General features: G+C 36.0%; 1 protein-coding gene across 1 annotated transcript in view; it reads left to right on the top strand.

Moving 5' to 3' along the window:
- The window catches only part of LOC128649747 (phospholipid-transporting ATPase ABCA1-like), a 2,013,556-nt gene that overhangs the window by 772,493 nt on the left and 1,222,394 nt on the right, over positions 1-18,669 (top strand). The window contains exon 17 of the mRNA XM_053703184.1: positions 8,645-8,849. Within this exon, the coding sequence (XP_053559159.1) occupies positions 8,645-8,849 (205 nt within the window). The remainder of the gene's footprint in view (positions 1-8,644; positions 8,850-18,669) is intronic.

The raw sequence follows: 18,669 nt of genomic DNA, 5'->3' as shown, positions 1-18,669 counted from the left end.
TTTAAACTAGTAACCCCTAAACCTAACGCCCCCTAACTTTATATTAAAATTACGATTTCCCTATCTTAAATTAAATTAAAACTTACCTATCAAATTAAAAAAACTAAGGCCTAGATTTGGAGTTTGGCGTTAGCCGTGAAAACCAGCGTTAGAGGCTCCTAACGCTGGATTTAGGCTACCTCCGGTATTTGGAGTCACTCAAAAAAGGGTCTAACGCTCACTTTTCAGCCGCGACTTTTCCATACCGAAGATCCCCTTACGTAAATTGCGTATCCTATCTTTTCAATGGGATTTTTCTAACTCCGGTATTTAGAGTCGTGTCTGAAGTGAGCGTTAGACATCTAACGACAAAACTCCAGTAGTTAGTCAGTAGTTAAGAGCTTTCTGGGCTAACGCCGGTTTATAATGCTCTTAACTACTGTGCTCTAAAGTACACTAACACCCATAAACTACCTATGTACCCCTAAACCGAGGTCCCCCCACATCGCCGCCACTCGATTAAATTTTTTTAACCCCTAATCTGCCGACCGCAAAGCGCCGCCAGCTAAGTTATCCCTATGTACCCCTAATCTGCTGCCCCTAACACCGCCGACCCCTGTATTATATTTATTAACCCCTAACCTGCCCCCCACAACGTCGCCGCCAGCTACCTACAATAATTAACCCCTAATCTGCCGACCGCAAAGCGCCGCCACCTACATTATAGCTATGTACCCCTAATCTGTTGCCCCTAACACCACCGACCCCTATATTATATGTATTAACCCCTAATCTGCCCCCCACAATGTCGCCTCCACCTGCCTACACTTATTAACCCCTAATCTGCCGAGCGGACCGCACCGCTACCATAATAAAGTTATTAACCCCTAATCCGCCTCACTAACCCTATAATAAATAGTATTAACCCCTAATCTGCCCTCCCTAACATCGCCAACACCTAACTTCAATTATTAACCCCTAATCTGCCGACCGGAGCTCACCGCTATTCTAATAAATGGATTAACCCCTAAAGCTAAGTCTAACCCTAACACTAACACCCCCCTAAGTTAAATATAATTTTAATCTAACGAAATTAATTAACTCTTATTAAATAAATTATTCCTATTTAAAGCTAAATACTTACCTGTAAAATAAATCCTAATATTGCTACAATATAAATTATAATTACATTGTAGCTATTTTAGGATTAATATTTATTTTACAGGCAACTTTGTAATTATTTTAACCAGGTACAATAGCTATTAAATAGTTAAGAAATATTTAATAGTTACCTAGTTAAAATAATTACAAAATTACCTGTAAAATAAATCCTAACCTAAGTTACAATTAAACCTAACCCTATACTATCATTAAATTAATTAAATAAAATACCTACAATTACCTACAATTAAACCTAACACTACACTATCAATAAATAAATTAAATACAATATGTACAAATAACTACAATGAAATAAACTAACTAAAGTACAAAAAATAAAAAAATATTTACAAACATAAGAAAAATATTACAACAATTTTAAACTAATTACACCTACTCTAAGCCCCCTAATAAAATAACAAAGACCCCCAAAATAACAAAATGCCCTACCCTATTCTAAATTACTAAAGTTCAAAGCTCTTTTACCTTACCAGCCCTGAACAGGGCCCTTTGCGGGGCATGCCCCAAGAAGTTCAGCTCTTTTGCCTGTAAAAAAAACATACAATACCCCCCCCCCAACATTACAACCCACCACCCACATACCCCTAATCTAACCCAAACCCCCCTTAAATAAACCTAACACTAAGCCCCTGAAGATCATCCTACCTTGTCTTCACCTCACCAGGTATCACCGATCCGTCCTGGCTCCAAAATCTTCATCCAACCCAAGCGGGGGCTGGCGATCCATCATCCGGTGGCTGAAGAGGTCCAGAAGAGGCTCCAAAGTCTTCATCCTATCCGGGAAGAAGAGTAGATCCGGACCAATCAGAACAGCCAATAGAATGCGAGCTCAATCTGATTGGCTGATTGGATCAGCCAATCGGATTGAACTTGATTCTGATTGGCTGATTCCATCAGCCAATCAGAATATTCCTACCTTAATTCCGATTGGCTGACAGAATCCTATCAGCCAATCGGAATTCGAGGGACGCCATCTTGGATGACGTCCCTTAAAGGAACCTTCATTCTTCAGTTGGACGTCGCCGGATGAAGATGGGTCCGCGTCGGAGGTCTTCAGGATGGAGCCGGTCCTCATCGGATGAAGATAGGAGATGCCGCTTGGAAGATGATGGTTGCCGGTCCGGATCTACTCTTCTTCCCGGATAGGATGAAGACTTTGGAGCCTCTTCTGGACCTCTTCAGTCACTGGATGATGGATCGCCAGCCCCCGCTTGGGTTGGATGAAGATTTTGGAGCCAGGACGGATCGGTGATACCTGGTGAGGTGAAGACAAGGTAGGATGATCTTCAGGGGCTTAGTGATAGGTTTATTTAAGGGGGGTTTGGGTTAGATTAGGGGTATGTGGGTGGTGGGTTGTAATGTTGGGGGGGGGTATTGTATGTTTTTTTTACAGGCAAAAGAGCTGAACTTCTTGGGGCATGCCCCGCAAAGGGCCCTGTTCAGGGCTGGTAAGGTAAAAGAGCTTTGAACTTTAGTAATTTAGAATAGGGTAGGGCATTTTGTTATTTTGGGGGTCTTTGTTATTTTATTAGGGGGCTTAGAGTATGTGTAATTAGTTTAAAATTGTTGTAATATTTTTCTTATGTTTGTAAAAAAAAAATTATTTTTTGTACTTTAGTTAGTTTATTTCATTGTAGTTATTTGTACATATTGTATTTAATTAATTTATTGATAGTGTAGTGTTAGGTTTAATTGTAGGTAATTGTAGGTATTTTATTTAATTAATTTAATGATAGTATAGTGTTAGGTTTAATTGTAACTTAGGTAAGGATTTATTTTACAGGTAAATTTGTAATTATTTTAACTTGGTAGCTATTAAATAGTTCTTAACTATTTAATAGCTATTGTACATGGTTAAAATAATTACAAAGTTACCTGTAAAATAAATATTAATCCTAAAATAGCTATAATATAATTATAATTTATATTGTAGCTATATTAGGGTTTATTTTACAGGTAAGTATTTAGCTTTAAATAGGAATAATTTATTTAATAAGAGTTAATTAATTTCGTTAGATTAAAATTATATTTAATTTAGGGGGGTGTTAGTGTTAGGGTTAGACTTAGCTTTAGGGGTTAATACATTTATTAGAATAGCGGTGAGCTCCGGTCGTCAGATTAGGGGTTAATAATTGAAGTTAGGTGTCGGCGATGTTAGGGAGGGCAGATTAGGGGTTAATACTATTTATTATAGGGTTAGTGAGGCGGATTAGGGGTTAATAACTTTATTATAGTAGCGGTGCGGTCCGCTCGGCAGATTAGGGGTTAATAAGTGTAGGCAGGTGGAGGCGACGTTGTGGGGGGCAGATTAGGGGTTAATAAATATAATATAGGGGTCGGCGGTGTTAGGGGCAGCAGATTAGGGGTACATAAGGATAATGTAAGTAGCGGCGGTTTACGGAGCGGCAGATTAGGGGTTAAAAATAAAATGCAGGTGTCAGCGATAGCGGGGGCGGCAGATTAGGGGTTAATAAGTGTAAGGTTAGGGGTGTTTAGACTCGGGGTACATGTTAGAGTGTTAGGTGCAGACGTAGGAAGTGTTTCCCCATAGCAAACAATGGGGCTGCGTTAAGAGCTGAACACGGCTTTTTTGCAGGTGTTAGGTTTTTTTTCAGCTCAAACAGCCCCATTGTTTTCTATGGGGGAATCGTGCACGAGCACGTTTTTGAGGCTGGCCGCTTGCGTAAGCAACTCTGGTATCGAGAGTTGAAGCTGCGTTAAATATGCTCTATGCTCCTTTTTTGGAGCCTAACGCAGCCTTTATGTGGACTCTCAATACCAGAGTTATTTTTATGGTGCGGCCAGAAAAAAGCCGGCGTTAGATTTTCGGGTCGTTACCGACAAAACTCCAAATCTAGCCGTAAGTTTATACTAACAATTAAACTAATATAACTATTAAACTAAAATAAAACTAAAATTAAACTTACTACCAATTAAATAAACTATATTACACATTAAAAAAAATGCTAACACTACTCTAAAAAACTAAAAAATACTAAATTACGAAAAATAACAAATGAAATTACCAAAAATAAAAAAGAATTACACCTACAATAAATTACCAATAACCCTTAAAAGGGCCTTTTGTAGGGCATTGCCCTAAGTTAAACAACTCTTTTACCTGTAAAAAAAAATACAAAGACACCCCCAACAGTAAAACTCGCCACCCAACCAACCCCCCAAAATAAAGAAACCTAACTCTAACAAAAACCTAAGCTACCCATTGCCCTGAAAAGGGCATTTGTATGGGCATTGCCCTGAAAAGGGCATTTAGCTCTGTAAAGAAATACCCAACCCCTAATCTAAAAAAACCCACCCAAAAGCCTTAAAAAAACCCTAACACTAAGCCCTCTTTAGGTAATCACAGTTGCTGAAGTTCCGCTTGAAGGATCTTCATTCTAGCGGCTCCATCTTCATCCAGACGGCTCCATCTTCATCCAGGCGGCTCCATCTTCATCCAGGCGGCTCCATCTTCATCCAGGCGGCTCCATCTTTATCCAGGCGTCATCTTCTATCTTCATCCTGGCGGCGTCTTCTATCTTCATCCCAGCAGCACAGAGCAGGTCCATCTGGCGCGGAGCATCCTCTTCATATGGTCACTGCCGTATACTGAATATTCAATGCAAGGGACGCAAATCAAAATGGCATCCCTTGCATTCCTATTGGCTGATTTGATTTTATAATTTAAATCAGCCAATAGGATGAGAGCTACTGAAATCCTATTGGCTGTTCAAAACAGACTATTGTTGCTGATCATGTCCATTCCTTTACGACTACAGTGTACCCACACAGTTCCCATTGACCGCAATGTAAAAGCACTTTTCAGTGCTGTTTTTTTCTAACACCCCACTCCCACAAATGCTGCCATCTTTATTTTTTAATAAACTACACTAGGCTGTATTTTGGGGGCATTTGGAGCAGATTTATAAATTTAACCAGAGATCTAATCTTAATGTTAAGTATAAGCAACTGCTTAGTGCTTTTTTATTATAATAATGAAAGACTGTTTAACATCCCTTTTTAAAATATTTGTATGTACATATTTTCTAATATAGCTATTTATTTTTAACTCCTGTCTGTATAGCTTCTCTGATTTTAATGTTATTTCACATATTTTGCATTATATCTATTCTACATAATTTCATTCATATATGTTGAGAGTTTCCTTGCAGAATAATCTTTTTATTTAGATATGTTTAGCAGTTTCTCTTCAGAGGAACCTACTTTCTGTTGAAGTAATATTAAAAGAATTATGTTTTGTAGTTAAACAGTGGGGAGTCTCTAAATGACAATCTGCACGCTGGCTATAACAACTTAGTGCTCTACATGAGTCTCTGTATATACCATGCTACATGAGCTTGGTGCAATTTAGTCATGTATTGTTTTATTTATTGCATTATTTCTAAAACCCTAGTAGTGGTAAGTTATATGCACACTAAGTAAAATCCAGTTGTTATACTATGTGGTCTCTATTAAGAAATTGAATTTGCTGTATGATGAAATGCAATGTTAGAATAGCATAATGTGCTTCATACTATCTGCAGACCTACATACGTTCCCTGATTTTTTTTATTATATCAGCTGTTTGCAAAAAAAGTAGTAACTATGTATAATAGTAGGATAGATAGATAGATGATAGACAGACAGATATACAGTTTTGTTTTGCCCTGGTGCTAGGAAAGCGCAAACTAGGTCTCTCGATACTACTGATAGAGATATAGATAGATAGATAGATAGATAGATAGATAGATAGATAGATAGATAGATAGACAGGCAGATGATAGACATACATCAATTTTTGTTTTGTCCTGGCAAACTAAGTCTCACAATAGCACTGAAAAAAGGAAACTGGCTCACAAGAATTTAGCAGAATAATAAGTATCTATTATGAACTTATTGCAATAACACAAATCAGTATAGTAACACAAGGCAGTGGTTAAACTATAAATTCATTACTAATCTTCGGTTTCGGATAAGGTATTAATAGCTTGTAACAGCGCTGAGAGCCATCATTCACTGGAACATAGATCAGGCAGCAGATTCCACAGGTGCTGTATGAAACTTCTCTCCAAGACGCTAACCAAAGAGTCCCTCGCCTCCTTAACAATTCTAATAATTAAACCTTCACTTTAGAAGGCGTGTTTAACATTATGTCAATTATTTCATTTAGAAAGCGTTTTAGCAAAATAAGAGTTTTTTTCATAAAAAGCAAATGTTCTCATGTTAGTACCCAGCACTTTCATTTTGTTGGAATGTCACATCCCGCTCTTTCGAGATAAGAATATCTGCTTTAGCAGAGACCAGGAAAGAAGAGTGAAACTTATTTCTTAAAGGCACATTATATATATATATATATATATATATATATATATATAGTTTAAGGATATATTAACAGCGCTGTCTACAGCGTATACAAATCCAGAAATCACACTGTACAGAAAAAATGTTTTCTTTTATTGAAAAAAGTTAAAAAGTATTTCTAAAAAACATATATGAGATGAATACGAATCAACAAAATTGTTTGCTAAAATCACAAAGGTGTGTCAATTATATGGTTGTATTCCACCCTAACACATCTCATAACAAATGCCTAATGGCGTATTTAAAACAGTGTAGCAGAGTTTAAAATGCTAGGTATAAAGAATGCCTATTGATCCCTGCAAAACCACAATGTGTTGATTCACAGGATAAACACACGTTGTTTGAACACACAGAATAAAACATATAAATAAAAAAACAATAGTAATCTGTTCAAATATAGAGCAAAAAATGCTGTGAACACTTGCCTGGCCAGACTTGTGTATACATTTCAGGGTCATGCCCCTTCCTCACCTGAAATGGGGGTTTAGTCCCTTGATCAGACATACAAAAAACAACTTGTTTTTTGTATGTCTAAAGAAGGAGCTAAACCCCCGAAAACGTTCACAACTTAGGAAATAAACCTTTGAAAAGTCCTGGTGAGTGCACTCTTCCTTTGCTTATATATATGGTCTTTGTAAGTCTGAGGACGGGTCGTTTGTGACCCGAAAACGTTCACAATAAAAGTGACTGATTCTGGCAAGACTTTTAGAGTGCTTTTCTGTCCCCTGTTCTTATATATATATATATATATATATATATATATATATATATATATATATATATATATATATATATATATATACAGTATATACACATATACACATATACACTATATATGTGTTCTCTAAAAGCAACGTTTTAATATGAACTGCTAATACATTAATTGTTTGATTAATTATTTGTGCATAGAATTAAGAACATTTTCCAATCCTTTATAATATTGTAATAGTTATATATATATATATATATATATATATATATGTACATGTGTGTGTATATTTATCTATCTATATAAATAGCAAATGTTTTAAAAATGTTTATCTTTTCAAGAAGGAGTTTATGTATCTATACAATAACTCTATGGGGAAACACACATAAGAACTCCTGAGTAGGGCAAGTTGAGAAATACAAGATTAACATAAACAGTATTTAAAATGTATAATAATAAACAGCTAAGTCCCAAAATGTGGTTATTTTTCCATATAAACCCCAGTGATGATTATAGTTAGGTCAATAGTATAGGGATAGCACAAGACAGTCTTCCTCAATAAGAAACAATAGCAAAGATTAAGATCCCCATAAGGTTTCCTACTTACTTGAATAAATCTAAGTCGTAACAAGGTAAGTGCCACATACAAGTGAGAAACCTCTGGTATTATTTTCCTCTCTGTCCTTCATATAAAATCTTCCTTGGAGCAGTATAAGAGGTGAAGGGACCGAATTATCAAATGGCGGGCAGACATGATTTGCTACAGCCCGACATCGCTAAATGCAGACAGCATGCACTGTCGGCATTTAACATTGCACAAGCATTTCTAGTGAAATGCTTCTGCAATGCCGCCCCCTGTACATTTGCGGTCAATCGGCCGATAGCAGGGGGTGTCAATCATCCCGGTCGTATCAGATCAGGATGATTGCAGTACGCCACCTAAACGGAAGTTAAGGAGTGGCGAGGGTAAATTGTAGCATCTACCCTGAAGTATGTACTTTAAAAGGAACTTTGTTAGGAGCTAAAAAAAATGTCTCTCTCTCTCTCTCTGTCTCTCTCGCTCTCTTTCTCTGTCTCTTTATCTCTCTCTATTTCTGTCTCTCTGTCTTGCTCTCTGTCTCTCTCTTTGTCTCTGTCTCTTTATCTCTCTCTGTCTTAAAAATGTTTATCTTATCAAGAAAGAGCTTAAGTATCTATAAAATAACTGTATGGGGAAATATATAATTAAATCAATTTAATAATAATTAGTATTTAAACAGTAACAATACAGAAATGTCAGTAATAGTGATGAAAGTCAGTAACCTTTTTTCAGTAATTCCCATTAGTTTTGCAGAGCTTCTTTGTGTTTTCTTGCCTTGAGAAGTCTCAAACCTCTATACATAATAGCAATACATTTATGTTTATCTTTTACAGAGTCTTCTTTCAAGTGTTGCTTTTGGGTACGGATGTGAGAATTTTTCAAGATATGAAGAACAAGGAAAAGGATTGCAATGGAGTAATATCCGCACAAGTCCTGAAGACGGAGAACGTTACAGTTTCCTTGTTTCAATGTTTATGATGTTGTTTGATGGATTTCTATACTTGCTCTTAACTTGGTATATTGAGAATATTTTCCCAGGTAAGTCACTCTGCAACTGTGACTAAATATAATTGTACATTTTATATTAAAGGGACAGTGAGACATTTCCGTTGTCTTGCTATAAACATTTTATAAAAAGCAAATTAACACCTTGGTAGCTACAATAATTTTTTAATAGCCAAACTGCATCCACTTCTTCTTTATACTGAAGGTTTCAATATGGGCTTGAGTCATTAGACAAAAAAAGGCTAGCCACAATCATTAAAGGGATTGTGTAGTCAAAATTAAACTTTCATGATTCAGATGGAGCATGCAATTTTGAGCAACTTTGTAATTTACTCCTATTATCAATTTGTTCTTCATTCTCTTGTTATCTTTTTTTTTAAAAGCTGGAATGTAAACTTATGAGCTGGACCATTTTTGGTTCAGCACCTGGGTAGCGCTTGCTGATTGGTGCTTACATTCCAGCTTTTTTAAATAAAGATACCAAGAGAATGAAGAACAAATTGATAATAGGAGTATATTAGAAAGTTGTTTAAAGGAATAGTAAACACCAAAAATGTTATTGTTTAAAAAGATAGAGTATCCCTTTATTTACCATTCCCCAGTTTTGCATAACCAACACTGTTCTAGAAATATACCTTTTACCTCTTTAATTACACTGTATCTCAGCTTCTGCTGACTGCCTCCTTATTTCAGATCTTTTGACAGACTTGCATTTTAGGTAATTAGTGCTGACTCTAAAATAACTTCACGTGCATGAGCACAGTGTTATCTATATGAAGCACATGAGCTAATGCCCTCTAGCTGTGAAAAACTGGCAGAGGCGGCCTTCAATGGCTTAGAAATTTGCATATGAACCTACCTAGGTTTAGCTTTCAACTGAGAATAACAAGAGAACAAAGCAAAATTGATGATAAAAGTAAATGAGAAAATTTTTTAAAATTACATGTCCAATCTGAATCATGAAAGTTTAATTTTGACTAGACTATCCCTTTAAGTCAGTATAACAATGAACTAAAGCCTATATATATATATATATATATATATATATATATATATATATATATATATATATACACTGTGTATATATATATATATATATATATACACATACACTATATATATATATATATATATATATATATATATATAGTTAGCCATGAGAAGTCTGCAATGTGCATTTAGAGCTTGGAAAATTAGAAATCCCCAATATTCAGAGATAAATTGTATGAAAAGTAGAAATGTGCATTCAAATTCTTTGTGAGGATCTAAATGCGGAAGTAGGCAGCTACTTGTGCTGTTCGGATTTTTTGTATATACCTTAAGGCTTGGCTGTAATAATATTTATATTCCAGTGACCAAGTTTCTGACACATTACTGAGCTTCAATGCAGCCAATAATCCTTGACACCACTATTCTAAAATTGAACATAAAAAAATTGAATTTAACCTCTCTGACCCATAAAATAACATATTTTCTTTTGTCAGCAATCATGCTATTCTTTATATTTAATATTTTGGCTTATCCCAGGCTCTGAATGCTGCTGGGCATTTTTTTTCTGATAATATTTTTTTTTCAGCAGTTTAATGTAAAACATTATTTTTATTATCTTTTCCACAATCATGTAGTACCAGGAGGATAAGCTAACATTTTGCTTTAACTGCAGATTTTTTTTTTCCAGCTTTGCTTTTATTTTGCCCAACTTCATAGTAATATACAATGTCAGACTCTACACATTAAAATATATCATATAAATTACAGTCATTTGTCCTAAACAGACTAATGGGACGTTCTTATTAATAATATACTGACATTAATGTAATATAAAACATTTATAATTTGTTTAATTTTCACACATTGTTTTTATTATCAAATTTTGGAGTTTCTTGCAAAAAATGGGTGAAATATATGTTAAATAACCGTTGTATGATATGTATTTAAGCAGATTACTCAGCTTTACTGAAGGTGTTTAACTGAAAGGGGACTACTTTTGCTACATATGTTTGCTTAGCTTGCTGTAAAAGAGATAGTGCACTGTATTATTGGTTTCCCCTAATGGGTTCCAAATGCCTAGTTATACATACGGCAGAGTATTAGATGTATTGGAAAATACCCCTTTATGTTTGTATTTGATAAAGCTGTTTACTCATTAAGACCATCACTTATTGTGCCCAATTAAATTGTCAGACCCTGCAGAAACAGCAGAAATGATCATATTTTCTATTATTGTACACAGAGTCTAATAGTTAGCTATTTAAATGCTAAATAAAGCTGGGGGAACTCAAAACAGCTATTTCAGTTACAAAAGTATTTCAATCTTTAACACCTGCATTGGGAGGTTAATTTATGCTATCTCCTGTTTACAAAGCTTTTCTACAAAACATACAGACATTCATATTTTCAATACACGCAGCAGTTTCAACAAGCAAAAACAGCTATTTCAACAAACAAATTCAACAAATAACAAAATAAGAGTGAAGGAACTATTTGTAAACAATGCACTTCAGTTCATTGAGAACATTTTAAATGAGAGAAAATGTTACAGTACAATGTCCCTTTAAAACCTTTTCTAAAACATTAGAATTCTGTTGAGAACACAAGTTACACGTGGAAGAAAAAGGTGCAACATAATCTGCGCATGTGGTAGCTATCAGACCCAGTTAATAACTCTGGGACCAATGCAAAGAAGTTAAGATGCAACCATGCATTCTTACCCAATTTGTTGACAACTTAGGGCCAGATTACAAGTGGAGCGCTAAATATCGCTTTTGCGGAAGCAATATACGCACTCCACTGAGTAATACCAGCACATTGCACTCACGAAAGCGCGCTTCCATAGGCTCCAATGCAGCCTCACTCTTATGCTGTCAGGGGGAAAGTGAGTGCATTTGGGGCAATTTTAGAAAATTAACCAGAGATCTTATTTGCTACTTGTAATGGCTGGTGATTTATCGTACGCCCGCAAATGAGAAAATTTGCCTGTTTGCGGGCAAGCAATAAATGAGTGCTCCACTTGTAATCTAGCCCTTACAGTATTGTAGTTAAGGAGACATTAAAGTCATTGAATTGCAAAATATCTGACAAAATATCTAAAGGGGTTTACCAACTTTAACTTACTTTCACCTAGATTACAAGTTTGGCGTTATGAGTGAAAAAGCAGCGTTATGGCCCATAACGCTTCATTTTTCCTAACGCTGCTATTACAAGTCTTGTTGGTATAGGTGTACCGCACACTTTTTAGCCAGTCACGCAATGTCAGTACTGCACTTTTAAAAATGTCCTATAGCGCCGGTATTACGAGTTTGCCTGGGAGGCTAAAAAGTGAGCGGTACACCTTATACCGACAAGATTCGTACCGCCATCTGAAAGTCAGTAGTTATGAGTTTTACGTTACAAAGCTGTATCATAAAACTCATAACTAAAGTGTTATAAAGTACACTAACACCCATAAACTACCTATTAACCCCTAAACTGAGGCCCTCCTGCATCGTAAACACTATAATATACTTATTAACCCCTAATCTTCCGCTCCGGACATCGCCGCCACTATTAAAATTTATTAACCCCTATTCCTCCGCTCCCCAACATTGTCGCCGCTATAAGAAACCTATTAACCCTTAAACCACCGCCCTCCCGCATCGCAAACACTATTTAAATATTATTAACCCCTAATCTGCCGTCCGCCCACACCGCCACTATAATAAACCTATTAACCCCTAAACCGCAAGCCCCCCACAACGAAATATACTTAAATAAACTATTAACCCCCAAACCTAACGACCCCCTAACTTTATATTAAAATTCCCTATCTCAAATTAAATTAAAACTTACCTGTCAAATTAAAAAAATTAATTTTAAACTAAAATTAAACTAATATAATTATGAAACTACAATTAAACTAACTACCAATTAAAAAACCCTAAACTACACATTAAAAAAATCCTAACACTACTCTAAAAATTACAAAGTAACTAATTACAAAAAAAAACTAAATTACAAAAAATAAAATATAAAATTACAAAATATAAGAAACAAATTATCAAAAATAAAAATGAATTACCCCTAATCTAATAGCCCTATCAAAATAAAAAAGCCCCCCCAAAATAAAAAAAACCTAGCCTACAATAAACTACCAATAGCCCTTAAAAGGGCCTTTTGTGGGACATTGCCCCAAAGATATCAGCTGTTTTACCTGTAAAAAAAAATGCAAACACCCCCCACAGTAAAACCCACAACCAACCCCCTAAATAAAATAACTATTGAAAATAACCTAAGCTAACCATTGCCCTGAAAAGGGCAGTTGTATGGGCATTGCCCTTAAAAGGGCATTTAGCTCTTTTGCCATGCCCTGAAAAGGGCAATCAGCTTTTTTATGGAAAGTCCAAACCCTAAGCTAAAATAAAAACCCACCCAAAAAACTCTTAAAAAACCTAACACTAACCCTCGACGATCCACTTGCAGTTATCGAAGTCCCGCTTGAAGGATCCATCAAGCCGGTGAAGACCTCATCCAGGCGGCAAGACGGGATCTTCTATCTTCATCCATCTGGCGTGGAGCTGGTTCATCCTGAAGACATCCGGCGCGGAGAATCCTCTTCATACAGTCTCTGCTGTACACTGGAACTTCAATGCAAGTGACGCCATTAAAGATGGTGTCCCTTGGATAACTATTGGCTGAAAGATTTCTATCAGCCTATAGGAATTAAAGCTGCTAAATTCCTATTGGCTGTTCCAATCAGCTAATAGGATTGAGCTCTCATCCTATTGGCTGTTCCAATCAGCCACTAGGATTGAAATCTCATTCTATTGGCTGATTGGAACACCCAATAGGATGAGAGCTCAAACCTATTGGCTGATTGGAACAGTCAATAGGATTTTAGCAGCTTTAATTCCTATTGGCTGATAGAAATCTTTAGCCAATAGGAATGCAAGGGACGCCATCTTTGATGGAGTCACTTGCATTGAAGTTCCAGTGTACGGCAGAGACCGTATGAAGAGGATGCTCCACTGCAGATGTCTTCAGGATGGACCCGCTCCGTGCCGGATGGATGAAGATAGAAGATGCCGTCTGGATGAAGACTTCTTGCCGTCTTGATGAGGACTTCGCTGGCTGGATGAAGATGCAAGAGGCTGCCCGGATATAGACTTCTTGCTGCCTGGATGATGACTTTATTGGCTGGATGAGGATGGCTGTCTGGACTTCGAAAACTGTAAGTGGATCGTCGGGGTTAGTGTTAGGTTTTTTAAAGGTTTTTTTGGGTGTTTTTTTTTTAGCTTAGGGTTTGAGCAATGTGAAAGAGCTTATCAGGTTATTTTTGATAGTTATTTTATTTGGAGGGGTTGGTTAGGTGGGTGGTGGGTTTTACTGTTGGGGGGTGTTTGTATTTTTTTACAGGTGAAAGAGCTGATATCTTTTTTTATTTTGGGGAGGCTTTTTTATTTTGATAGGGATATTAGATTAGGTGTAATTCGCTTTTATTTTTGATAATTTGATAATTTGTTTCTTATTTTTTGTAATTTTTATTTTTTGTAATTTATTAATTTTAATGTTAGTAATATTAGTGTTTGTTTGTTTTTTAATGTTAGGTTTAAGTGTAAGGCAGGTTAGGTTTTATTTCACAGGTAAGTTTGTATTTATTTTAACTAGGTAGTTAATAAATAGTTAATAACTATTTACTAACTAGTCTACCTAGTTAAAATAAATACAAACTTACCTGTGAAATAAAAATAAAACCTAAGCTAGCTACAATATAACTATCAGTTATATTGTAGCTAGCTCAGGTTTTATTTCACAGGCAAGTATGTATTTAGTTTAAAATAGTTATTATTTAGTTAATAATTGTAACTTTAATTTAGCTGTATTTAAATTATGTTAAAGTTAGGGGGTGTTAGGCTTAGTGTTACGTTAGGGTTAGGTTTAGGGGTTAATATATTTTTTTAGTGGTAGTGATGTGGGAGGCCAGAGGTTTAGGGGTTATTATGTATTATGTATGGGGTGGCGATGTTAGGGGCAGCAGATTAGGGGTTAATTTTATTATGTAGGGGGCTGCAATGTTAGGGGCAGTGAATTAGGGGTTAATAACTGTATGTAGGTGGTGGCGATGTTAGGGGCAGCAGATTAGGGGTGTTTAGACATGGGGTTTATGTTAGGGTGTTAGGTTTTTACATTAAATGTATTTTCCCCATAGACATCAATGGGGCTGCGTTACGGAGCTTTTCATTCCACGATCGCAGGTGTTAGACTTTTTTTTGTCCGGCTCTCCCCATTGATGTCTATGGGGAAATCCTGCACAAGCACGTAACAGCAGCGCTTGTTTTCGGTGTGGTATGGAGCTCAACGCCACCATATCGCCTGCACAAGCCTGCTTTTTTTAAACTTGTAATACCAGTGCTATAGGGGGTTGAAATAACGCCGATTTTGTGGTGGTCGTTAAAAATCTTATAGCGCTCAAAACTCGTAATCTAGCTATTTGTTAGTGCACTTTACTGGCATATTCAAAGCAGACAAGGGGTTAATCTATTGAAATCCCCTTTTGTGAATTATACAAATAGAGTGCAGAATAAAATATGAATGTACATTGCTATGTCTTTATATTGCTTAAATATTTATGAGACATTTCATTTTGAACTTAACATCACTTTAAAAAGAGAATATGAAGCCCTAAGTTTATGACTGCTTTGCTGGGAAAAGTTTGCAACAGTCAAAATAAAAAACATATACATTTGAATGCCCCTCTTTACTACACAGGCAGTTACCATATGGTGCCCAGTGGTAGAAGCTTATTAGCCTCATGATGAATTCTGTCTTCTATTTCAGAAATGCGATTCTGGCCTGAGAGGTTTGCATGATCAGTCACCCCTTATAAATGGATATAAAAAACGTGATTGGCAGTGATGTATACTGAGCACTGCAACTGCTTAAAGGAAATGAAACCCCAATTTTTATGATTCAAATAGAGCATGCTATTTAACAACTTTCTAATTTACTTCTATTGTCAAATTTGCTTTGTTCCTTTGGTATCTTTTATTAAAAAGCTGGTACAAAAGCCCAGAAGCCTGCATGTCTGGAGCACTGCCACTATATGGCAGCAGTTTTGCAAGAATGTTATTCTATTATCAAATTTGCTTCGGTCTCTGGTATATTTTGTTGAAGGCTTAGGAGCAGCAGTGCAATACTGGGAGCTAGCTGTTGATTTGGTGGCTGCACATATATGCCTCTTCTCATTGGCTCAACAGATGTAGTCAGCTAGCTTCCAGTAAGTACATAGCTGCTTCTGAGCCGACTTTCTATTCAAGGATACCCAGAGAACAAAGCAGATTTGATAATTGCATTAAATTGGAGAGTTGTTAAAAATTACATAATTAATCTGAATCATGAAAGTTGTGTATATATGTTACTATGTTTACATTCATTTGTAGTAAAGTCAGAGGGGTCAATTTATTAAAGTCTGGCGGACATGATACCCTGTAGCGTATCATGTCCGCTAGACATTGCTGAATGCGGACAGCATATGCTGTCCGTATTTAGCATTGCACAAGCAGTTCTAGTAAACTGCTTGTGCATACCACCCCCTGCAGATTCACGGCCAATCGGCCGCTAGCAGGGGGTGTCAATCAGCCCCATCGTATAGGATCGGGTGGATTGCTGTATGCAGCCTCAGAGGTGGAGTATGAGTTAAGGAGTAGCGGTCTATAGACCACTGCTTCTTAACTTCTGTTTAGCCTAAAGGCTCATGTGGAAACAGGGTGAATTGGCCCAATTCAGCCAATAATAAATTGACCCCCAAAGTATTCAACTCATGCATGAACCAAAACAAAATAGAAACCAGAATGCCTAAATATTCCCAACTATGTATAACCATTGTGTATGAAATGATAAGTTCACTGGTCCTGTGTAAGTTAAATGCAGTGATTATCATAGTACATGAGGAACCCTTGGGGGGGGGGGATATTTCCTTGCCACCTCAACTCCTTTTTTTTCCCCAATTTGTCAGACAGCTATACAATGGTTTACTTTTATGTTTTTATATTTAAATTATTGTAATTTACTTGAGGTATATTAGTCGTCTTCTGTCTGAATTATTGGTTCCAGCAGAAGAAAACAGGTTTTCATATGAGATGTCGCCAGTTTATAAATACTTTTCCCCAGTGTCATTAATAGCACAGAAGCTGGCAAGCAATATACAGTATTGTATATTCCAACAGATGTGAAGCCTTCTTGTGTATTCACCATTTTCTTTTCTAAAGATCAACCTCTAACTGGGTGTTGTCATGGTGATCTAATAACAGAGACCTTTATATCGATTGTGAAATATCTAAATGAGCTTATTCATGAGCAATGTCAATATACACTGTAAGACATTTAGAAAGCAGAGAAGAAAAAATGTAGTTGAACTTTTAGTTCATCAAACCATTATCTAAAATGTATTTATACACATATAAGTTGCAACTTGAGAAATGAGCTCCACAGTTATTTCTTCTTTTTCCAGAAGCGAAACATCAGGATATTTTTTACTTCAAAGGTTTCATAGTAGCCATATCTAATTTTTAAATGACTTTAAGCAGCCAATCAGGATGCTAGTCCTGGGTCTTGCAAGGGAGCATGCATCTAGCATGTGCAGGCATGCTGTTTTTACTCAGTTTAAAGGGACAATAAACCCACATTTTTTCTTTCATGATTCAGATAGAGAATACCATTTTAAACAACTTCCTAATTTACTTCTTTTATCTAATTTGCTTCATTCTCTTGATATTATTTCCTGAAAAGCATATCTAGATAGGCTCAGTAGCTTCTGATAGTTAGCTGCACATATATGCCTCATGTGATTGGCTCACCAATGTGCATTGATATTTCTTTAACAAACAACATCTAAAGATTGCAGCAAATTAGGTAATAAAAGTAAATTGGAATGTTGTTTAAAATTGTATTCTCTATCTGAAACATGACAGAATTTTTGGGGGTTTAATGGCCCTTTAAGGAAGTTTACTATGAAATCTTGTGAGATTTTAGTAAAGCAAAGTATGACATCAGCACTGATGAAGCTGATTGGCTGTTTTTTATTTTTTTCCCCCAACATGAAGCTAACAGTAGCTACAGCATAACTGATCACACAGCACTTATTATTGTGAGCTGAAGAATTTATGTTTAGTTGACCTTTTCTTGTCAGCTTTTTACAGTGATGCTGCATCACTTTCATGTAATTTAGCAATGGGTATTATGCCTCTTTAAACCATTTGAGGAGGTATATCTCCTGAACACCTAAATACCTGCTGATCAGAACTTTATATTTTAGAATAAGATTTTGGTTTGTTTTTTTGGTGGTTTCCCAGGTACTACTTTTGTAGGAAAAAAATAAATAATAATAATTCAAAACTATAAACGAAAAGTCCTATTTGAAATACAAAGTTGAAATTGCATTTGCGAAATATATGCTTGAAATATATAATGGTACTAATAGTAAAAATACATTTATGTTAAAGGGACAGTGTTCTGTAAAATTGATTTTCCTTTAATGTGTTTCCAATGTTTTATACCTGTTGCAGAGTATAAAATGTGTGCAAAATAGCTCCTTTATGTTTATTATTGTATAAAAAATATCTGCTTCTGTTAATTAAACTAGAATCCAATGAAATGGGCTAAGCTTGCATGGAGAGCGGATCTCATTAGCTTATCTCTCTATTATTTACATAAAAGCATCCTTATCTTATCTCAATATACCCAGTTAGACCAATACTTAGGGGAAATTTAAAAAAAAATCTAGATGTGTTTGGCCACTCCAACAATCGCAGGGGCAGCCCTAATGGAATTCTACAAAAAAGGGCTGTCCCTGTGACTAGCAAGATGTCTCTTATAGAAA

Source organism: Bombina bombina, chromosome 2 (genome assembly GCF_027579735.1).
Source record: "Bombina bombina isolate aBomBom1 chromosome 2, aBomBom1.pri, whole genome shotgun sequence".
Lineage (NCBI taxonomy): Eukaryota > Metazoa > Chordata > Amphibia > Anura > Bombinatoridae > Bombina > Bombina bombina.
Note: the sequence above shows the minus strand (reverse complement) of the source record. Positions and strands in the feature narration are given on the sequence as shown.